The 24244-nt window shown below is 37.6% G+C and overlaps 2 protein-coding genes across 2 annotated transcripts; both read right to left on the reverse strand.

Annotated features, from left to right (window-relative positions):
• Positions 1-636: 636 nt before the first annotated feature.
• LOC146316697 (annexin A2-like) lies at positions 637-5104 on the reverse strand. The gene is made up of 12 exons (XM_084733422.1): positions 5030-5104; positions 4823-4916; positions 3223-3317; positions 3006-3119; positions 2737-2827; positions 2522-2601; positions 2367-2426; positions 1880-1973; positions 1666-1761; positions 1404-1462; positions 1038-1160; positions 637-942 (listed from the first exon to the last, which is right to left on the reverse strand). Exons 1-12 carry the CDS (start codon positions 5075-5077, stop codon positions 883-885), a joined length of 1014 nt encoding a protein of 337 aa, XP_084589548.1. The 5' UTR covers positions 5078-5104; the 3' UTR covers positions 637-882.
• Positions 5105-6379: 1275 nt separating this feature from the next.
• On the reverse strand, positions 6380-18135 carry ice2 (interactor of little elongator complex ELL subunit 2). Its single transcript, XM_084733421.1, has 15 exons — positions 18013-18135; positions 15607-15708; positions 15116-15467; positions 14916-15035; positions 14690-14824; positions 14379-14495; positions 13907-14066; positions 12865-13046; positions 11942-12764; positions 11683-11852; positions 9980-10109; positions 8671-8755; positions 8381-8431; positions 7151-7394; positions 6380-6535 (listed from the first exon to the last, which is right to left on the reverse strand). The coding sequence occupies exons 1-15, from the start codon at positions 18024-18026 to the stop codon at positions 6386-6388; spliced, it is 2835 nt and encodes a 944-aa protein (XP_084589547.1). The 5' UTR covers positions 18027-18135; the 3' UTR covers positions 6380-6385.
• Positions 18136-24244: the final 6109 nt, after the last annotated feature.

The following is a 24244-nucleotide window of genomic DNA, read 5'->3' on the forward strand; positions in this document are numbered from 1 at the left end:
GTTGAGGAAGGGGCTTGTAGGTGGGATGTGGGAAAGTAAATGCTGGTGTTCATTACATTTTATCTCATATATTGTCCCTGAAAAATCACTAAAGAGATCTATATATTTTTTTTTAAAACAGGTGGGATGCATAAAAAGTAAGGAACAATTAAATGTTTTTCAGACGTATTTGGATTTGATTTGAACTTGTGTCTATGACTACCTTTGGGATTCTGTCGATGGACTGTCCATTTGTCACCTGCTCTGATCTGATACAGTAGCATACACCACTCTTTTGGCTAGACGGGTCATTTTGCTCAGTTGGAAACTTACCTTTCTGCTCTCTTACAATAATTGGATCAGAGTCTTATTAGGCTGTCTTAAAGCTCCTTTAGCTCCTGTGGAAAACCTGAATGTGTTTAGTGACCTGGTCACCATTCTGGGTCTATTTTAAGCGTGTCACCCCGTGACACTCTCCCACTTCTGCCACCCTATACCTAAAACCATATACCTTTAGGTGTGATGTGAAAAAAACTGTTTTTGTGTATTTACCACACCTGCTTTTCTGACTGTTGTGCGTTCTTATGTTAATCACTGCCTTGTTAAATTACAAAATCAATATAATTAAAAAAAATTAAATAAAGTTAGAAACCAAGCTCTAATAAAGCAACTTTATTGGCATGTTGGTATAACAAAAGTAAGCTGTAAAACAGATTCTTCATATATCTAAAAGATAAGTTTATCTCCTTGAATGTTGCATTCAAATGTGTGTGCAGAAAAAGAAAAATGGGCTTCTGCTGCAGAGTTTGTTCCAAGTGTGATTTTCAAAAGCCCACCTTCCGATTGTGCCTTTCCAGTTGTGGAAAGTGATCATGAGGCCCTTTTGATACTGACGATTCATTTTTATTCCTCTGGTCCACACAGGCCGAGCAGTGCCTTCTGGTAGTCTCCCTTGGTGTGTTCCTGCAGAAACAGAGCCAGTTAGAGGGGCTGCACGACAGAACAAGCCTCATTGTACAGCAGTAATAGGTCAGAGGCAGGCCGTTTGATTCTCTTACCATAATAGTCTTTTGCAAAGACTGTCCAAAGTTGGCCTTGTATTCAGTACAGATCTTCTTCAGGTCCACCTCGCAGCGTGACACAATAATTCTGGTCACTATCTTCTCTTTGGCTCCTTTACTCTGAGCAGACAAGCACAAGTCAGCACTTACTTAAGTTGTACATGCGCTAAACTTAACTACAGCAGCTGATGCAACACTGTTGTAAGATAACTTTTGCCAGCTTCTGTAGATTCTGTGTTCCTGCAGCAAAATTGTACTTTCACAAGCAGATGTACTTCTTACATCTGTTCTAAAAAAAAATACAGTCTGGCCCTCAAAATAGCCACATTTCAACAAGAAGAAAGAGAGCAGCTCTGTAACTACCTTCATGGCTTCATTCAGTCTTTTGGCAAAGAACAGCTGTTTGTTTTCAAAGCACTGAACTGGAACAAAAGGAAAAACAGAATAAATATCCACAATACAACTTGTATCTGACAGATGATTTTCTTTTGTAACATTAGAAGCAAAACAAAACCTGGCCCACAGGATGAATATTTACTTTAGATAATGAATAAATAGGATCATTGTCAACTATAGCAGTAACTATTTGCATTAATAATATTAATTACTGATAGATTATGTGTACCTAGCACCAGAAAAGACTTTTGCAAGTCTCCTTTAACTTCCTTCACAATGCTCTCCTGCATGTCGTAGGGGCTGTAGCTCTTGTACCTCTGAAACACTAACAAACAGAGAAAAGTGATTATTAATGGCTATATTTTTTACAAAGAATTAGGGAGACATAAAAGTTAATAATTATGAAACAATGATACAGAAAGAAAACAGGGTGTCTTTCTGACCTTTTTGCAGATGGGGTACGCTTCTCTCAGACATAATGGAGACCCAGGTCGCCACATCAGTTCCTCGTATTTTTACTCCAGCGTCATAGAGAGCCTGAGTTGAAGTTCAATGAAATATCAATAAACACATTCATAGTTCACACTTTGTGGTATAAGACTGCTGTATCATTTTTGCATTTAGTGTGCTGTTTTAAATATGAATGTATGATAAAAAGAATTATTTTTAAAGTACGTAATGAAAATTGTACTAATTGATTGGTTGCACACAATTTTTGAACCAAAAAATAAGATAAGTCAAAAGGTAAACTAGATGCTATTTTTCAAGGATAGTCATGTAAAAAATGAAATTAAAAAGTAAGTCTTGATCATGAAAAATTTAACACATTCACTCCTCCAATCCTTTACACTTCAAAAATTATTGATATACAGCAACTTTTAACGGATTCAGTTCGTATTTCCACAGACAAAGTGAAAATGGGAAACTTACTCTGGCATCATCATCAATCTTTTCATAGTCTACAACAGCAGATGGTTCTGCTCTCTTGGTCTGCACGAAAATAAAACACAACAAAAACTCAGGTCAGTTTCAACTCTGTAGTTATAGTTATATGAATCACAAAGACAGGCGCTAACTATTCTCACCTGCACCAGAGCCAAGAGCAGCTTAGCAAAGTTCCCAGAGGTGTCACCTTTGACATCTTTATCCAGTTCCTTCTTGAACACTGTGGGATATTATATTTTCACTTTAGGCATTTAGTCTACATAGCCAGAGTTGTTGAATTCTTGGTTCAAAAACATTCAAGATGGGACACATGGCTTCTGATGGACAGAGAGAGCCTGGGATGTTTTGGACTTACACTCTGTGTAGACTTTCTTGATCTCCACCAGCTCATCGTTGCTGCGTGAGCACAAAATCTCAATCAGTGTTTCTTCATCTGTTCCTAAGCCCTGAAAGAGACAGAGCTCTTTATTATTCCTATACATGACATGTTAAGATATGCACAATTAAAATTTAGATCAGGGTGTAGCAAAAAGCAAGTTTTGCCGCTATTCCAGTAGAGGGCAGTGTAGCCCTTCAGTCAAATCTACTGATGCTGAGTACCACTGATACAATCTATGTCCCTACCTTGATAGATCCTCTGATCTCTGAGGCATCGTACTGAGCGGTGCTCTTCATCAGTCCAAGGATCACTGTTTCCAGAGAGCCAGACAGCGCTCCCTTCAAGGCTGAGATCATGTCCTAAAAATACAGCAGTGCTACGTGAATGTGTTGCTTATTGTTAAAACCACCGCACAAACAGAGCTGTGCAGAATTTGCAATATTTTGTCAGATTCTACTGTACCTTCTTTGCTCTCCTTTCATATGCGAAAGCAATGTCTCTCCTTTGTGCATAGGTCCGCTTTGTTAGCACGTCAATGATGGTCTGTTCATCCACTCCTAATGTTAGAGTGAAAAATAAACACATACATTACATTATGTTACTTTCAAATCAATGGCTACAGTATGATATAATCCTCAGCAAAAACAGGTGATAAACTAGTCATGATCTGACTTGTAGTGCCTCATCAGAATCTACTATTTCATCACAGCAATGCACAAGTTATCACTTTTGTGAAACAACCAATAATGTAACCATTGAGATACCATTTTGTTTCAGCTCATACAGTCTATGGTTCAGATGCCTCGAAGTGACCTTAATGTTATTTATCCTGTCACACATATGCCAGCCTGAAGGCAGACAGCCAGGCTCTTTCTGGCCTGCAGGCTGCTTGTATGAGTCTGGGTTAAGCAATTTAGCAGTACATAAATTAATTCCAATTAGCCTGCAACATTACTGATGGTAACATACAACTGCTTCAACTATAACTTTTAAATGTGTCATTCTGAAATGAGCCAGTCTACATAATAAGTACATTTAATTTACTGTCATTTCTTTTCTATTTTGATGATAATACTTTTGTACTTTTGCCCAAGTAAAATTTTGAATGTAGGACTTGTACTTTCTACAATGCTTTAATGGAACAGTGACGTCTCATATTCATATTTTTGGTCACAATTCACTTCTGAAACACTTGACATGTATATAAAACTTTTTCATTCATGTTATTGGTAATCGGTGATTTTTATTTAGGTTTCTTTTCAGCTTCTCTTTTATTCTTTATTTATGCAGTTTCCTTGTTCTTAGCTGCATGCCTTACAGTGCAAATTAATTGAAAATGATGAAAAACAAAATTCCTTGTATGTGCCCACATACTTGAACAATAAAGCCAATTCTATATCTGATATTTGGTTGTGACAAGCATTGTGGCAGATTTATGTGACAAATCTTACAACCTTTAACTTTCGGTGACAAAGATAATTTATTAATTTGTTGGACTAGTTAGTAAATAGACCTGCTAAATTAAACTTTACAATTTCTGCAATGAGGCATTCTTTAATTAGCACTGTGGGCTAAAATTTCAAATTATAAAAGGCCTAAAAAAGCCATACAGGAGGTTTGAAGTCAAGTGAACATACAATTTGTTAGCATGTATTAGTTTTAAAGTGTTTTCTAAAGCATAAACACACAATAAACATATTAGAGTGCTTGGCAGCACAGTCAGCTTCACATGACATGGTCACAAGGTATGTTTCCACTCATACTCTCATTAGTGAGAGAGATCACTCAACATAGAACATACTGTATTCTCCATTATAACAAAATGGTGGGCTGCTGAAGAGTTAGCGGTCAGACTGATGCCAGTAGCTCTCAGTCAGTGGCCAGAACGGATTTCTGCCAGAACTGAGGCACAGACTTGGAGGTGTTCCCAGCATGGTCAAAAACATTTAAAGCCAGGACGGTGACTCACAAATACCAGCTACTCATCTGTAGAGAAGCTGCAGCAGTACCAAGCACTGTTTTTCTGTTTTTTTGGAGCAACATGTACAGTTGTGTGTCTTGCCTTTGGTTTTGATGGCAGTCTCTATTCTGGCTGCATCTCTGTCAGGGTCGAAGTCCACAGCAGGTACCACAGTGGGATAGGTGGGTTCATGCCCCTGAGGATTCAAAGTAAAGTCGAATGAGAAATAAAGCTGATGCCATCTTAAAATAAACTGTTTATGTAGTGTGCATAATGTACCGTTTGAGAAAGAAAAAAGTATAACATTACCCCAATGTTGAGAGACAGCTGTCCCAGAAACTCTGATACCATTGCCATCTTGACTGTCCTGGAAAAGGAGAGAAAATGGTCAAGATCGCGCAATCTTGTAATCACATCTCATAGTAATCCTATCAGACTTGTCTGAGGGCCAAGTTTGTTATGTCTCAAGATTTAATCCCTTGAGCCACCAAGGAAATGTCCTCTAAACAGATGCAGTGAAATTTTATCCATTTAAGCTGTTGCTTTTGGTGCAAATCAAATCACTCCAAGAGACTTTTGTCAATAGATGTTTTGTTTTCACTGTTTTCATATTCACATTACTGGTTTGATACTACTGATAAACTCTTCCAAATCCGTTTTGAGCTTTACACACATCCTTAACAGCAACCCCAAAGAGACACACCCTGGAAAATGCCACTGTACTTCAGTCTAGCATGACCACTGAGTACATTCTCATGTACATAAGAAAACAGGTTAGAGAGTTCACACTGGAGAGCAGAAACTCCATTGTACTTTATCCAAACTTAAGAAAAGAAACAAAACATGTTTGCGCAAGATGAATGGAAACTGTGTGGAAATGATTTGACATGACTCTTGACTGCTTTAAATCTTCCTTCAGTGTAAAAAGTTCATCTCAACTAGAAATTTAGTTAGTTTACATTAAAATGTATAATGACACTGAACTTACCTCAGTTGTAAAAGTTGAGATGATGTAGAGATGTGTGCAGGCAATGATCAAGTGGAATGGGTGTGGAGATTTAACTTTTCTGACACAGAAAAATGCTTCCCCTCTCACCTCCCCTGACTCACACAATCCCTCCTCTTTCCATCCACTCATGACTCCACCCTGTTCCACATGAAGCCACTGCAAGCTAAAGTAAGGCAGCTCAAAGTTTAAAGCTTTGCTAAACATTTCCCACAACACACACACAGTACACACTATTCAAAGTCACTCAAGCTGTGCCTTCAGGTGATTTGTAATGTGATGTCTAATCTTGATTTCACATAGTGCAGACAATAAACAGTTACAAACACGTGCAATACAAACAACCACACTCCCACATGAATACTTAGACAAAGTTTATTGTTGATCTTTTTTCACAAAACATTACTGTTGACAAAATATACAAAAATGTCTCTGAACAAAACAAAAATATGAACGTATAGATTCTATACTGTAAAAGTGCTTCAGTATTCACATTTATATTAAAAGATATAAAATATTTCCAGACATTGTCAGTGATTTCCTTTCCTTTCCTTTCCTTTCCTTTCCTTTCCTTTCCTTAGCAGTACAGATGATGGTCCTCTTCTGACTCATCTAATCTGATATATGAAGAAATAATAATGATTGAATGACATAGGATTTTAAACAGACTTCTGAATTAGCTTTTTAATGTACTTGTTACGCTTGGCTGCACGTTTCTTTTTCTTCTTCGTGTTAGCACCTACATTCAACTTGTTCTGTGACTGCGCAGCTCCGTGGCTGTTGGACTGCGATGATCCATCTTTCGCTGTCTGTTAGGATAAAAGGAAAGTAAAAAGTACATAAATGGGGCTAAATCCAAGTAGCATTCGCACAAACATCAGCAGCAAATGTTTACAGTCTAAATGATCAGTTGGAAACTTGTTTTATTGAGAGTTGTTTTCCTTTGCTGTTCCACAAGTTAAAAGATGTCTTAATGTCTAACACTGGTTATGTGGAATTTCAGACAGGCATCCAATGAATGTCTCAGAGTTTGCACCAACAAAGCCCGCTGAGCTGCGGCTGATATTGCTATGCTCTCTATTGTCCCTGTTGTTAGTTTTGGGCTTGTGCTTGCAAATTACACAGTAGTGTGCTGGTTCAGCCCGTCTGATAAGAAAATGGCCAAGGGCTTTGCACTCACCACAACTTAGTTTAATTTATCTTGGTTTTCAGAGAATCCTCTGTGTATGAGTGTGTTGTGTGTGTGTGTGTGTCAGTGTGTCTAATAAAGGGTGTGGACTTCCTCAGTGTAACCAAAAACACTTCCTAAGATTTCAAACAACCTTTCACTTCATTACCTGAAAATAACCTTTATTGCTATACTATTTTTTTCACAGTGCCACCTAACAATGCAGTGGCTATGGTGACATAAATCAAATACACACCTTTCCGAAGGGATTTATTGGGAAGGTGCAGGGGATATGGCTGTGTTTCTGGTGGAAGGGCAGGACCACAGCTGGATCAACAGGTATCCAGGGCACGAGGCTGGATGCTGGGGGCTGTGGGACAGAGCTGTGGACCTGCTGCAGGTTGTATGACCCCCGACTCACTTTCCCACTGGCCGCTTTTAGTAATGTCACAAATGGTTCCCCTGCCTTGTGTGCAATGAGGTACCGTCCTCCTGCTAACCTAAAACAAAAATCAAGTCATCAAGGGTGTGTTCAAGTAAAAAAACAACATAGTGAAACATGTAGCATTTTAAACTCCTGTCTCCCAGCAAATGAGTGGAACATGGGTGAAAAGGGCCTTAAGAAAACACAACATGACACATCCATTGTGTGCCACTGAGTAATCGATTGTGTAACCCTCCAACGCAAATATTACGGCAGACTAACGCTACATTTTCAGCCTGAGGCTGTCAAACCTGACCATACAATTATTTCATCATCTTGAACAGCATGCAAAGACAGATGTGCATAGACGACTCATCTGCAGTTGTTGTCTAACTAAACAACAGAGTTTAAGACAAAGGGCCAACTCTCCTCACAGCAACAGATACATACAGGGTTACTGCGGGTTCCAACAAATTAAATTTAAGGCTTTTTAAGACAATAATGAATGTAGTTTAAGATCTATTTCACAACTATACATAAAGGGTATGAGGGAACTACAACATTCAATCAAACATGACTTCACACAACTGGCTATACAAGAGCAGTACTAGTAGTGGTTATTGGTTTGATGTTGATGTCTTTTTGTGGTTGTTACACTGTGATCAATACAATTTTCCACATAAACACAATTAAAAGCAAGACAGTAGTTAATGCAACTTTATAACCAATATTAAATTCATAATCCAAGCAATTTTTAAGACCAGTCAAATTTATATTCAAGGCATTTTAAGACATTTCAAGGTTTCAAATTCAGATTGTTGGATCTTAGGCTTTTAAGGGCCTACATACATGACTTTAACAGTTTTTATGCATAAAACATAAAACATACTATTGCATTAAATCAAAAGATGCAACGACTGCCTAGACTAATATCCTTTTATAAAACGATTTTGTTGTAAACAGAGATTACTTTTGCAAAATAAAGGGATTAAATCCTGCCCAGAGATTAACACTAATAATCTCCAAACAAAACAAAGACAATGAAAGTCTTCAACAACTTACCCAGTTAGCTTTTTCAATAGGTGGTGCAGTATATTGAGTGACTTGGACGGCCTGCAGATGGAAAAGAAACATCACCAAGTAAGAGTTTGTCTACTTTAGTAGGAATCTAAATTTCAACACCACTTCTGATGACAAAACCACAGGCAATGATGGCCAACACTGATGCAAAGGCTTAGATTATTGATAAACTGACTGAATCTCTGGATGATAACCTCTTAAGCAACATAATCATACAGAGGTGATTAGGTTAATCCTAATCATCCTCACACATCTGTTGTAACGACACTCACTTGAACCCACAGGAGATGTTCTGTTTCCAGTCGTCAGGCAGCTTTCTCAGCAGAGCTACTTTTGATGTGTGTGCATTGATGTGAGCTACAGAGACAGAAAGGGAGGGCGAGAGATACACTGAGAAAAGAACAAGAGCTAATGAGCGTGCACATCAAGAGCTTCACTTCATCATCAATGCCATTCCTAGTGCTTACAAAGTAATTAGTCTGTGATGATTTGCCAACATTGTTACAAGCTTGAGTGGGTGGTAAGAAATGCTTGTTGGTCCCGTCTCCTTTTCCTGCCTCCCACTCCAGCTTGTAATGCCTGCTTATTTCAACGGTGCCTTCCTTCAATTATGGACTGTTTTAGAGCCTGCAACCACAGCCGTAAATACACAATTGGGGAATGCCACATGATAAACCGCATGACGAACTACGAACTACTAAGCAAAGAAGGAAGTCTTTTATCAGCTGTCCTGTTGCATAATATTAAGTGGGAGATATTCTATATTTTTTGAAAATTCTTTCATGCTGTCATTGTAAGATGAGACACTTTGTCCAAGATCGGACTATTTTTAAACTGAAATATTCTTTCTAAACAAAATCTAGGGTCTCGGATACCTGATACAGGGTTACATCTACTTTTTGGCAAAGCTATTTATAGCAGTGAAGCTGATTATAAGGAACCAGTAGACAAGCTTGTAACACTGAGAGAATGCTGATGATCCTGCCCATTATGTCAACTATGGTAACAGGAAGGTCTACATTACAGAAAAGAATTCATTATGCTGGGTACATAACAATGTACATTCTCAACCAATACCTTAAAAAAGTAACAGAAATCAGTGAACCTGGTATAGAAAAAGACTGGGGTCTTTCCCCGGAGCTTGAGCTACAGGTAAGCAGCACATGCACGTCAACAATATGCATTAAGGGAATTTAACCCAAGTTCAAAACAACATTTAGCTGAGCTCTGCACACTGCCTTCTCTGTAATTCCCCACAATCAAGTGTGGCTGTAGTTATGGCAACAAAGTAAACTCAATCACTACACAGTCACAGCACAGGATGGTGAGTCATCTAAAGACTATTCCATTGGTTTGTGGGAGGATCTGCCATGTGGACTCTACTAAACCCTGTGAGGGAAGGAGAACAGAAAATCCTCCTTTTTATCCACATAAATGTTGGGTTGACTATTTTCTTGGCAGTTATGCTGAAAAATGAAAGACTAAAGGGATACCCCACAATATGTTAGAACAGAGAGAAATTCTGGAACATTTTTTTTCTTCCTGGTGCAGGGATGCGGGTAAAAGTGTCAAAGGTTTTACCTGTGTAGGATACGGTGCTGGAGTGAAGCAAAGTCTCAGCCCACAGCTGGCACGCCTCACTGCTGCTGAGACATTCAACACCATAACTCAACTGGTACTCCAGCTTGGGCAAGACGTGCACTGGCACATACTATTGGGGCAGAAAACAAAAGGACAAAAATAGGACCGTTAAACAGTACTAGGGCTGGATGGCATGTCCTAAAATTTATATCACTGTATAATTTGAAGCACTGACAGTACCGGTATATGTCACAGTATATTTGTTTATCTTTAAATGTCAGTATAATTGCTTCTGAGGTAAAACAGACACATGTAACTGCATGGATATTACTGTACTCTTAGCTGTAATATATAATAGATACATTCAAAGGAAGCTGCACCAGTCTTTTCTCCTACTCTTTACTGTGTGCCCTGTATCAAATTATTACAAACAACCTAAAACTAAAGCTTTCTCTTTGTAGTCTAACTGTTCAGCTTAGTTTGCCACATATCTAAAAATCTGGAAAAGCTCCAACATTATTCTTGTGCAACTTATTATCATGCTGCAGCCTCTCCCCCGCTCTCTGTTTTGGGGCAGCTTCTCCACAAACACACTCACATAGTGCAAACTCGTAGGAGAGGCAGTGAAGTGAACCAAGTGAATGTAACTATTTAAATATTGGATTTAAAGATAAATATTTTAACCTGCTCTGTCCGCAGTCTCTCATCCACCGCCGCTATATATTGTACAAGTACAACACGCTAGCTCAACTGTGCAGCACTTTCAGTCGTTTTTGCTTTTCCAAACAAAGGCGCATGGGGTCTCATACTTTTAAGATGATTAGCTGCCGCAGGCTGAATGACATGAATCTTGGGAAAGCTTTTTTTTTTAACACCAGCAAAATGAGGGCTCTACCTGTCAGCGTGGTATAGTCAAAATTCATACCGTACGGGGCTTGAAATTAACTTTTTTCCTGAGGGTGCCGCAACTGTCCCAAATTCTACTTTAAACTGTCCCAGATTTTAGAACCATTTTCCCAAAATGAAGTTTGTTATAGTTTAATAACTTTGTTTCAGTAACTCGCATCACTTCACTGACTCACTCTGATCTGCCATGGAAGTTCTGCTAGTAGTTCCCTGCACTACATCTGATGGAAAATTTAAATCACAGTAGGTGTTTGGCCTCAATCTGTTCTCATTATTCTTTCATTCATTTGCCACGTTATTGTTTCTTATTTATTTCCATTTCTTATTTGATAAATGCATCACTGCAAACTGCAGTGCAGATGCAAACCTGCTTCTGATTGGTATGCAGTGATGAAAATTTACATGCACACACTTTGAACATATCTCACAGTTAATACTTAAATTTATTCTAAACACCATGCCATATGTGTAAGTAAGCAAGTGTGAAACATAGTGTCAGGAACATGCAAGTGGCATATTTTTCTAATTTGAACAATATAATACATAAAAATGATTTATGTTCCAGGATGCAGTTACATAATCTTTTTGTTTGAAATGAAATAAGATGTTTCTTTACTGTCCCATAATTGTCCCAGACACTGCATCTTTGTGTCCCAAGTGCTGTTTTTATTGTCCTTGGGACAACAGAACATCCATAATATTGAGTACTCCTGGTGTACTTTCTATAGCATTTATATTGTCCATCCCTATATAAAACTATACAAGTCTGGAGAATGTGTATGGACTAACATGTATACCTGGTTCTGGATGTCGCCTACTTTCCTGGTGTGGGTCAGTGAGACAGAACTGCGCACCATAAGCAGCAAATCTTGTAGGCTGTAGAGCTTGTAGAGCAGATTGCCTTCCTCTGGAGCCTCGTAATCTTTTTCATCTTCTGCACCTGCCTGCAGGTCTTCTGACAGGATTTCTGCATGCCAAGGCAATAACATACTGCATTTTAATTAAGTACATAGATGCAACTATAATCCACAGAAAGAAAATCAATGTGACACTAACTTTTGTGTTCTGTAGTAGTTCTGTTGACTACTGGTGCAGATTCATGAGGAGCAGCGCTGAGCTCTCCATCCTGGTTCTGGTTTCTTTCTAAATATGAGGACACAGAGGGCTTAACCAGAGAAATTGGATGGGAGTGAAGTGGGGGTCCCAAACATTGGGGGGGTGATTGGTTGGTCTCCTGGGACTTGGTGAAGCTTTTGGCTGTGTCACTGGCAGGGTTGAACATAGCTGTCTGCATGCGCAGAATCTCACTCAGCTGGTCTCCACACACTTTTGCTCTCTTACATTGTCGCTTCTGCTTTATAACCTTTTGAGGGGAAGCTGACTCTGAGGTTACAGGTACAGACTCAGAGACAGGGGTAACTGGGGAGTCTGCAGAGGACACTGTGGTCTTAGACTTAGGTAGTATTTTAGGCACTGCATCTGGAGACACAGAGTCATCAATGACCAGCTTTTCATCATCCGTGTCCCCTGTAATAGATATGTCTTTGTCACTTTCCTCAGCAGAATCTGGTCTCTTTTGTTCAGTTTTTGGAACAATGGCCTCACTCTCAGCTGGCTGAGTTGTCTCCTCTGTTATGGGATCATCCATATCTGTATGTAATGAGGTGTTCATCTCTTCTTGTGAACTGCTGTTAGAGTGTAGAGGCTCACTGGACCCTTTAGGTGGGGAACTTGTAGCTTTTTTAGTTTTAACACATATATCCTGCCCCTTCTGCATCTTGGGGGTTTTAATCTCTCCAAATGTCTCCAGGTCAGTGAGGTCCACCTCAAAGTCAAGACCACTGTTTTCAAAAGACACTAAATTTCTTTGAGAGCTCTCCTGATTTAGAAACAGAAAACAAAGAAACATTGTTATGATTAAACAAGACCATGTACCTGATGCCACATATAGGAAGACGTCTATCTGGGTGTCGACATACCTGTGAGGATTGCTGCTCACTTGCAGGAAGCTCTGTCATTACATGGAACACATTTCTACATCCATTCTTAGTGAAAGAAAGCTTCAAACTCTCCTCCTGGTAGATATGACTCCTCTCTCTCACTGTCATTTCAGTCTTCAAAAGTGGTGAGTCTATGTACACAGTCTTCCTCTGACCCTTTCCTGTAAATAAGACACAGGCAATAAAGGATGTGTGAAACAGCGCCACCATGAGGACATCTGATATCAATACACACTGGGATCTAGCTCGGGTTTCTTTGCTGCTGTATTTTTCACCACAAACATGACAAAAATCTGTCAAACCTCAAAAAGAGAATTAGATGACTTTCTTGCAAAAACAGTAAATGTACTATCAATGTGAAACCTTTTTGTATAATGAAGACAGTAACGTTATATCATATGTATAGATCCTTATATAAATAGTTTCATGCACTTAAAAAAATTAAATATGTCATAGTCAAGTGAAATTCCACAGCATACAGCTTTTTTCCTACTTCACTGCTATTTAGCAAGTCAAAACCATACAGGTAAATTTTAAAATTTTTACTGAAAATTAAAAACCACTGCACTCAAGAAATGTAGAATTCTAAAATCCAAGGGTAGCAGTAATGTAGTTTTACTAACTTATCTCCATACACACTGCTATTTCTAATATTATTTGACATTAATAAAGCCATGTATATCGCTGGGGTCACAATCTAACTTAGCAAACCTTTGGTGAATAAAAAAAGAGAGCAGCATGTACTATTTATATATTTTGTGTAACATTAAACCAGATTTCAAAAGTTTTCAGAAAGACTGAGCAGCCATTTCAAGTGATAGCTAATGTGCTGCTAGAAGTGTTTAAAAAACTTAAACAGAAAAAAGACGTGCATTTTGTATCTTATTAATTTTTCATGAGTAATTGACTATCAATCATTGAGGTTCAATTATTGGTTCGGGAAAATGCACAAAAATTGCAACCCTAGCCCTAATTTAACTTTTCACAGAACAGGCTGAGCAGCTAAATGATGAGGCCGTACCTTTTCCAGGGTTTAATTTGACCCAAACAGGCAGCTCCCATTGTTCTGCAAAGTCTGGGCCATGGTTGTCTAGCAGTCTGACCACAGCGTCTCGAGTCAGACACACGTGAGGCTTGTAACGAGCACAGAGGTTCTCTGCATTACGATCACTGCTGATTTTCTGTAGAGAGAAACAAGACTAGGTCACATTACAAGAATCTACCGGATCAGTCAAACAAACACAGGTAACTACACAGCTGGCTAGAATTAACTGGACTTCGACAGTAATGTGTGTGACCTGGCATCTTTCAGAAACACAATTGGCACTGGTTTTGCTGAGCAAGACATGAACACCCTCTGGTGTCTTTTGTGAAAACTGCAAGAGCTGAAATTGAGTTACAATAGACCTGCGGTCATGAATCCCATTCTAGCAGTAAAACATCTTTGTGACTTACTTTATTGGAGTAATTAAAAAAGTGAGACAATTGCTTACAGCGTGCATGTCCTTAGCTTTTTTAGCTGGAGGATTCACTGATGAAACACTCTGATAATCCGATGCAAGCTGTGCGTCAGCAGGCACTATCTTGTGGTCTGTAATATCCACATTGCCCTGGAGAAATAAAGGGTACAAATATGGAAATAAAGGAAGTGAATCAACACCGAAAAGGCTGATTCTGCAATTCATCACTTCAAGTTGAAAGGTTGAAGATAAAAGTGGACAATGGCAATTATGAACCACTTAAGTACATGAAGTGATAATCCTACATGTCTAGGATTACAACAGCTCCTTCAGAGGTACGTTACCATGATTAGCAGCTGTTTTTCAAAGTTCAGCGTCAACCCTGGGTTGAATGTTCCCCCTGTCAAACTAGTCATCTCATGGATCTGGTAGAGCTGAGGATACATCTGAATGCACTCCAAACACTCCCTAAAGAAATCCTGAAAAACAAGTTAGGGCTATGTGTTTTAATACTTACGAACATACATCTCACAGAGCTGGTGACAGATGCAATCTTTGTAGTATCAGTACCTCTGAATACTGCATAGCTCCCTGTGATATGAAGTTGTAGTCCTCAGCACATATTTTGGCCACATCTTGCAGGTACCTCATGAACTGCATCACTTCATTGTTCACTCGTGCCTGTAAGATCTGAAATATTAGAGCAGATTATTTGAAGATACAATTCAACAAGCGGGAATTAAATATCATTGAGGAGAAAATGTTGGTACCTTTGAAGCAACCCTTCTTTTTTTACTCATCAAAATGTCAAGATATGTCTTGTGATCTTTGCTGCTTAGGCTTGACATACAGGGGTAGGGCAGTCTGGGCTCAGGATAAGCAGCATCCCTCTCATTCTCAGTCTGCTTGAACTTTACTTTTTTGGCATCCTTGCATTCTTCTGCACCTTCCGAAGCATTGTCTGCACACTGATCATCACTTTCACAGCTGTCCCAATGGGACTCGCCCTTACTGATGCAACTGTTGTCTTTAAACTCTGCAGCTTCTTCTGTAGAGGGAGAGCAAGAGGCTTTTGCAGCCCCAACATCACAATCCTGTTTTATGTCAGCATTCTCTGCAGGACTTCGGGAAGGAGGAAAAAAAAAAAAAAAAAAAAGAAGTGAAAACAAAGTGTCAGATAAACATTCACTTGTTACCCTTTAAAAACCTGTACCTGAACTGATCTAGGCCTATTACTAAATATGTCCATTTATTGACATACCTTTGGAGAAAGGCCCACAGTTCTCTGATATTAGGTGCAAGGGAATATTTGTCATAGAGATCTCTGGTAAAGAAAGGAGCATCAGGGACTGGAGGGTCCTCCCTTTAATTAAAGGGAGAAAACAGATGATATGAAGAACTCATGACTCTTTTTGACATGCAAGATAGAAGAACTTAATTGGTAGCTGTTGTAGCGCAATGACTTTGACATGAAAAAATCTACAGAAGTCGGCAATTTCATTTCAAAGGTTTACTGTAAAAAGATCCAATTGTTATTTTACAAACATTGTAGCTACTAAAACATTAACATAAGAAACAACAACAATAATTACAACAATACAATAGTAAATAAAGTCACCTAGGGATGAAACTATAATCAATTTTAATGATAAACTGCAGTAAAATTCCTCCCGGTTAGTACTAGCATTTCAAATTTTAATAACTGTGATAACCGTGTCTGATCACCATTAAGGTTGCAAAATTTATTGCAAAATAATCTAAATTGCAATATGGCCAGTGCAACATCCAAATCAACAGAAATCAGCAATTTTTTGATAAAGGAAAAATGTGTGATGAAACAGCATTATTAATGAAGTACTGTAGTGCTGCAGAGATGCCCAGGCACTTAAACTCTAGTTCTACAGTTATAAGATAACATATTTTCAAATGTCACATCATCAGAACATTTTTTTCACTGAGATGCACATTGTGAGGCAAGAATGATCATTCCCACAAATCATACTGCATATCACAATAGCAATGTCAGTCAAAATAATAATAATGCTTTGAAAATCTTGCAGTAAATACTGTCCAGCATCAAACAAAGTCAACAACAGTCTACCAGATGCAGGCGCAGCAGCAACACAGGTTTGTTCTGCATCACTGAAAATACTGACATTGTTAAGGACATGATTCCCTTATAAATTGCGTGAATTTGTTTTTAAATGGTGAACAATGCTGATCAGCGTTTCCCAAAGCTCAAGATGACGTCCTCAAATTACTTGTTTTACTCACAATCATAAGATATTCAGTTTACTGTCACAAATGAGTAAAGAAAACAAAAAGTATTCCCATTTAAGAAGCTGAAAGTTGAGGATTTTGACTTTCTTCAAAAATTACTCAAAAGGATTTATCAATTATTAAAATAGTTGGTGTCTGACTTAATAATCAATTAATCTTTGCATCTTAATCAGGTATTAATGTTTAGCATGTTAATAACCAAACATGCATTCAATGAATGGACATACTTGCAGAAAAAGTCAAATAAATAAATCATACTGTACACACATGTATTTTATATTGGATGAGCATCCAGCAAGCAATAGTTCTGGATTTAATGATACAATATTTTCCTTTTTCAACAGTTGGTCTGTAATACATTATGAAAAAAAAAAAATCTTAACATTTCTTAGCCACAGCAGAGCTGGGCAGAATTTCAATATTGTATCGATATTATTTTGGATATCATTATATCGTGATATGTCCTAAGTGTTGTCCCTTTTTACTTTAAAGGCTGTATTACAATAAAGTCATGTAATTTTCTGAAACTACTAGACTGTTCTGGATGTTTATTTATTTGCCTTTACTCACTTAGTCATTATTCCCACGAAACTTATGATTATTTATCACAGATATCATTGTGTAGGCAATAGGTATAACGAGGTATATGGTCAAAAATTCAAGTCAAATTCATCTCGCTGCTACACAGGATGTCTCAAAATACTGTCACAGTGTTGTCCGTGATAATGGACCAATAACTAAACTCTCATAACCTACTGGACGGTATCAAGTCAGTAAACTCTATAACACATGCAACTTCCCGTTCATACCTTCAAAATACAAGCTAACGTTATGCTAATATCGTTAAATCTCACTTTATTGTTGTCAACACTGACAGTAACGCTATTGTTTAACTAGTCTGAACGGGGTATTTTAAGACTTAGCTAAAGCTTGTATAAACACAGCTAGAAAACAATCGTTCGATTAAAAAAAAAACCCACCTCGTTATACTTAAGTTAGCAGTTAGCTACCTTATCGGTAACTTCCTGTCTCAATAAAGTGACTTGACTGTAAGCGATCGTCAGTGCTAGCCTGGTGCAGTTCTCTCATTTAGTCTTCCCTGGTACAGTACATCAATAATAATCATAATAATAATAATAATAGTGATAATAATAATAACTCTGCAATTAAGCATAGTTTTATTATACAAGTAGCAAGCTACCGTTGGTTAGCATAGCTAGGTTAGCTATCAGTCACAACACAACTCTAGAACGTAGTGGTTACGCTACCTATTCTGTTAGCTAACATTAGCTAGTCCAAAGTTAATTGAGGCTAGTTCAGTTGCAAAAATTGTCGCAAAATCTTTAACTGACGTTCTGCAAAAGTTTGCAGTGAAAACTTTACTTACCACACTATCTCCATTACTGTCACTACCAACCGGTCCGCAGGGATAACGGCATTGACGCTACTGTAAATAAGTCAGTTAGCATTAGCCAGCTAACAAACGTTTGACAGGCGACACTCTTCGTCGTGTGGTGAAATTATGTTGACTTAATGCACTGTGTGTACATTGCTGCCCCCCTCCGGACATTACCTATAGTTGATCTGTCTTACTGCGCCTTTGAATACAGGTCCCTCAGATAACATCATTTTCAATACAAATAAAAATAATCCCAAATACTGTCCTTGGTCGCACTGAAAGGGTTTGTAAATCAGAGTAAATCTGAAGATGTTTCCCAGCTCCAGTGCAGATACTTAATAGGCAAACCGACCTGGATCTGTTGTGTTTTCCAGCCTAAATGATGATCATATCCACATCTGGCATTAACAATAGGAGTGCATGCACCATTGTTTGGGTGAGCTGTATTAAAAAATGTAATTAAAATATAATTCCTCAAAAATAATAGCATTGTGTGCATTAGCTATCTGAACACAAATAGCTTGAAACCTCCTCTTGGTTCAGCTTTTTCTTTTGCATTAGGCTAATAAAATTTTGACACCTTTGCAAATATTTTAACAAACATTGATTGGTACATACGGAAAATAATTCAAAATTAATACACATTATTCCACAACATTATTGTATTGCAGTTCATAGTGCTTCATTGACATGTCCAAACGGAAAATGAGATGAAACATTAATGTTCTCTGCAGGGAAATTGAGTCAGTCATTAAAATAATTTACTTGTTTTCCTGAAAGCTTAGAAACAGCAACCTGTCTGAATTAGCCAAGTTTGTGTCATGAATTGAGAGTGATCTTTAAGAGAGATTCTCCACATTTCCAATCAGCTCCAGATTTTACACTTTAAAGTTACTGTAGATTTCTTTCATAATTCTCTGTTGGGATAGAATTGCCCATGGTAACATATTTTAATTATACAGTTCAATGCCGTAGTTGTTAGACTGACAGGGGTTTGTGTAAGTCATGACAACTACAGTAAAGTTCACTGCTAAATAGTTTAGCAATAGTATATGGCCAGAGGTGTATTTGTGCTGTTATGTCTTCGATAAAATTGTCTTGGACTAGTGAGTTTTCTTAACATATGTTTTTGTGTGTGGTTTAATACCTACCTTTGCTCAGATGTTTATTACCAGTTGCACAGATTTAACTAACTATTCAGCTACATGAATTACATTATTTGTTCATAGAGTTTGGAGAATAGTGAAGTGAGGCTCTGACCACCTCTGATTAAATACTGAAACTCTCATGTCCTAATTAGACCAATTTGCCCTAATTTGATGAATTAAGTTATAAAGAAAGTGATTTAAAGAAAGAGAAGACCACAGAGACAGATAAAGAGTCAGGAAATAAAAGCCCATTACAAGCGGTAAATTTTATTATGGGATAACAGCACATAAAGCACATCTAAAATCGATGTGTCCAATGCACTTTTAATAAAGGTAATATTAAAGGTACAGTTTCTAAGTACAATATAACAACATTCATATTAGAATGAAAAGTATTTAAAAGACAACATTAAATTTCTTATTTTTCTTTACAGCTGTATTTACAAAATGAATCAAAATACTTATTTTCATATTTAAGAATCAGACAAGAAGGAGCAAAACTACGTTTGTGAATAGACTACCTGCTAAAGAGAGTTCAAAAGAGCTGGATAAAAAGGTACATGATCATCTGTCCCCATTTTAACATCAGTAGCAAACGTGTGACTTAGAAATTTGTGACAACCACACACTAGTTTCGGCTTTCCCATAATTTGTACTGCTTTTTGCATGGAAAAAAAAAAAGAATCCACCCGTGCTCCACCCACCCTTCATGTTAAGTTACCCCCAACCGACTGAGCGTACATTGAACACAGAACATTAAAGGAATCCAGATGTGTTGTATGTCTCTTCTATAAACACATACAAATACTTGATATACAATGCATTAGTAAATCTTCTGTTTTCAGTGAAATAAAAAGAAAAAAGTTGATATAAAACAAACAGAAAGATGTGGATTGCCTGTTAGTTTTTACCTAATCAAAAAAAAAAAAAAAAAAAGTGCAGGTGACCTTTTGTGTTGCGAGCATTTATTTGACCATTCGAGATCAACATGAAACAAACTTCCCAGTTGTGTTTCTCAAATAAGGTGAGGGGTGACATGTACACTCTAAACGGACCATCAAAACACTGAAATCCTTTAAACATAGCGCATCAACCCACGTGAAAATGATTAACATCACATAAAGAAAGAATCTGAAAAAACATCTGAAGCATGTGAGAGCGAGAATTCATCCTCATGTACAAAATACATTGTCACTTCAGTACACGTCTGGAAAAACCACAAAAAAAGACAATCAAAAAACCATGTATGCATCTTGTTACACCGAGAGGCACTCAGTGTGATACGTTGTATATTATTGCAAGCATATTCTCACTGATATTTGCTACAGAGTGGAGAGAAAAGGTCAACTTTGTCCTCAAATGGCAATTCTTTCATGTACATTTGTAACACTTCATGTGGTGCAAAAAGGTTTATGCCACTGGTCTGAAGAAGAAACCACTTTCAGGATAGTCTTAAAATGGGGAATAACAAAAGCATACCGAGGCTCTGTTTATTAATAAAATCCAAGCACCACTTCCCTGCATCAGGTGAAGAACTATGCAGACACAAGAGAGGTAAATATTTAGTATCTTAAAACCTGACAAACTATAGCCTCAGTGAGTGGTTTTTACAATCAGACAAAGAAAAACACAATACTGCTGTTTCAGTTTGAATATTATCATTTTTCCACAAACCAGAAAAGCAACCTTAAATAGCTTGTTAATTAGCAGATACTAGCTTTGCTATAAGTCAGAAGGAAATAAGTGCCTTATCCCAAGACAAGCACACTGATACAGGTGCTGGCTGGGTAATTTTACCACTATCATTTTCATTATCATTATTATTTCTTGAGTCCTAATATCAATAATACATTAATATGCAATGTAATGAATGGACTAATAGGGCGGCCTGGCTTAGGAATCAATACTTTGTTCACAAAATTAACTTACCTAGCACCACACATTAGGGCAACACAAAATAAATGTCAGCACACCCTATTTCTATCAAACTAATCCTAAAGGAGGGAAGCAAACTAGAAACAGAGTTATCGTACAATATGGTGTAATTGATAAACAGATAAATATTTTCACTGGGTAGGCCTTAGTAGCAGTATTTTCCTCTTACCTATACAGACAGAAATTACAAAGCTACCTTTATACATGTGATCAATAATAACATTAAATATGGTGGATAAACAGCCGAGAATGAGGGAGAGAGAAAGAGAGAGAAAATAAGATATACAGCATACAGGCCATGTCAAGTTCTTAGTTCTCCACCTGGGAACAGAACTGGTCAAATATACAGATGAAACATAAAAACATCCACAAAATCAACACAAAATAAACCAAAAAAAGTGATAAATAAGAGGTGTATTTACATGCAGATGTTCAAAGACTATTATGCACAAAAGAATCAAAAATAATACACAGACATATATTATTGCTTGACATTCGATTATGGCTAAAAGTTGCTTTTCATTTTTTTTAAACTATATTCTTAAACGTATTTTTAATCATAAATCCTTATCATCAGCTGTGCTTTGGAAAATGAGTTCTGTTAAAAGTGTGATGACTGACTCATAATTCTGGGTAACACACCACCGACACTCCAGCACAACTTTTTTTTTCTTTTTTGGAAGCGTGACATAACTCTGATCTTCACAATTTATGGTCAAAAGGACTAATTTTTTCACAATTTACAGTCCAGAATTCATCTGAGTTCATTTCGGACTGATAGCGAAGCGTTTTTCACTGTGACGCCGGGCCAATGTCACCTCACAGCCTTGTGCAGACCTATGAATTGTTGAAGGCATTATGTCATGCTTTTAAAAACCTACACCTATTATGGATGGATCAAGCTCAGCATTTCCAAAACCTTTTCTTCTCAAAAAAAACAAAACAAACAAAAACAAAAAAAACAACAAAAAACAAAAATAATCCAAGACCTCCTTGTCCACATAACCCTGTTCCTCTGGTAATTATTAAAGCCTTGTCTGGGGTTTATTTTATTCACACACTGTGAGAACAAACACATACACGCACGCACACACACACTATTGCTTTTTACAAACAGACAACAGAGCAGAGACAGAAGGACCAGCACATTTTACTGAATACTATACACTGATTGAATAGCACACTTAGCATCAATCCCTTTACTTAAATTGGGATTATCTCAAGTGAGAATATACAGAAGGACATCACTTTACAGGCCCGTGTGAAGGCGCAGTTTATAGTTAGACACAAGAGTGTTTGATGACCATTTTCTGCTATCCTGCCAACCATACCAGTACATAAGAAGATGAAAACAGAGTGATGGGGCTTTGTTATTATTTTTTTGTTCTAGACTGAGAGTAAAATGTTATCAGTCTGAGTCAGCTGAATGAATCAAGTCAATTCAAAAAAGGATGATGACTGCACTGTAGAGACCCGTAATTGTAACACAAGGCGTATTGCTTGTTTTATATTGTAGAACACGTTACATGCCACTCAACCATTTCAACTTGAATGAAAAACAAAATTTTCCGTTTTGGCGGTAGACCTTTGCTGATCGTATTTGTTTTAATGTGACCATCAAGCAATATTACAACAGCTTAAGAAAACTGAATAATCTTCATGAAACAAATCATATTTTTTTTTTTGCAAACAAATAACAGGAAATCAGCCAAATCTCCATCTCTTTAAATCAGTTTCTGACCAGTTAAGTGCTGTACTGCATGTTCAGTGTGCTAATGCCACCTCCTCTCATCAATTGAGTGCTTTTAAAGACCTCATAAATTCACAAAAGGAGCTAATCAAATGCTCTGCAACTGTCCAGAGGAAAGCGAGCTGCTTCTTCGGTCTACCTGTTACCTCCCTGAGCGTTCACACCTCATCCTCCTCGCTGCTCTCGCCGGGCCGCTGGGCCTCTCAACCTGGATTGTCTAGCAGTTGTTCCAGACTGTTTTTTTTTTTTTTCTTTTGCTGGGAGACTGAGGTTTACTAGTCGTAAGAGGGCTTGTGCATATCCAAATAGCATTGGATCATAATAACAGAGATTATTACTTAGGTACAGCATATCTACTACAACCCAAACACAACAGATTTAGTATTGCATAAGAATATTTGGTTTTTCTAACAAAGAGGGTTATCATTTTTTTTAAAGACCCTGATGACACCATTTGAAACCAAAACAGATTTTTTTTTTGTATGACAGTAATATGCTGTGTACTGATAAAACTGCAGTTTGTAAAAGTGATGGGGTTTGTTGTTGTTTTTTTTTTGTTTTTTCTTTTACAAATGAGATTTTCTTGACCGTTGGGGGCGCAGTGGTGATCTTTGAGTGGCTGGAGGCCCCAATGATGTGAAACTCTGAACCACTCAGTGATGATATTCAAATGTCAAATCTCAACCACTTCTCATGGAACATCCCTGACAAAAAAAAACAAAACAAAAAACACACAAACTAAATCTAATGAATACAAACAAATGTCCTTTCAAAAACAGAAAGCGCAAAAGAAACTCGTCCCTGAGGGGTGACAGCACAAGGCATTAACGCCTTGTACAAATTGCACGGCAGAGGAATGATAGTGTGCAAACAGAAAAAAAACAAAAAACAAAAGACAAACAACTGGATTCTATGTTACGGTTGGTGACAGATGTATTAACATGCTTTGTTGGGTTTCTAAAGGGATATTTTCTCTTTTTTTTCTCTTTCTTTTTTTGCTCTTTTTTCAAAGATATTTCTAGAAGCCGCTACTGAGATTGCTGGAATGTCTTAGGAATCCATTCTACATTATAGACGAGTAGACTGGAAAAGCGGAAGCGACGACTACTGTTTGGCACATCCAGGGTTTTTTCTACCACTTTACTACCACACTGACAAGAAAAGACACACTCAACAAAACAGAAACACAACAACAAAGCATTCTGAAAATAGCACTTGTCCTACCATTTTTATGTTTCTCCCCTAATCATACAAACAACAGCTAGTCTAATTATTGCGGGAATATAGTTAAGTGCTACCTGACATCTTTTTCTCTCCCTCGTTCTCTTTCATGAGTTTATTAACCAAAACATGTTACAAAAATAGAAGCTTTACTACCAGACAAGGC

The sequence above is a fragment of the Lutjanus erythropterus genome, chromosome 13 (genome assembly GCF_056507025.1).
Source record: "Lutjanus erythropterus isolate fLutEry1 chromosome 13, fLutEry1.hap2, whole genome shotgun sequence".
NCBI classification, from domain to species: Eukaryota; Metazoa; Chordata; class Actinopteri; order Lutjaniformes; family Lutjanidae; genus Lutjanus; species Lutjanus erythropterus.

Excerpts from the sequence above, each read along its gene's own strand:
- ice2 (XM_084733421.1), bottom strand. Across the intron at positions 14,496-14,689 it reads AAAAACAGCTGCTAATCATG|GGCAATGTGGATATTACAGA; the intron begins GTAACGTACCTC and ends TTATTTCTCCAG. Across the intron at positions 13,047-13,906 it reads CAAATTAAACCCTGGAAAAG|GAAAGGGTCAGAGGAAGACT; the intron begins GTACGGCCTCAT and ends TCTTATTTACAG.
- LOC146316697 (XM_084733422.1), bottom strand. The coding sequence starts at position 5,077 with ATGGCAATGGTATCAGAGTTTCTGGGACAGCTGTCTCTCAACATTGGG. Across the intron at positions 4,917-5,029 it reads AGCTGTCTCTCAACATTGGG|GGGCATGAACCCACCTATCC; the intron begins GTAATGTTATAC and ends TTGAATCCTCAG. Across the intron at positions 1,161-1,403 it reads GACTGAATGAAGCCATGAAG|AGTAAAGGAGCCAAAGAGAA; the intron begins GTAGTTACAGAG and ends TTGTCTGCTCAG.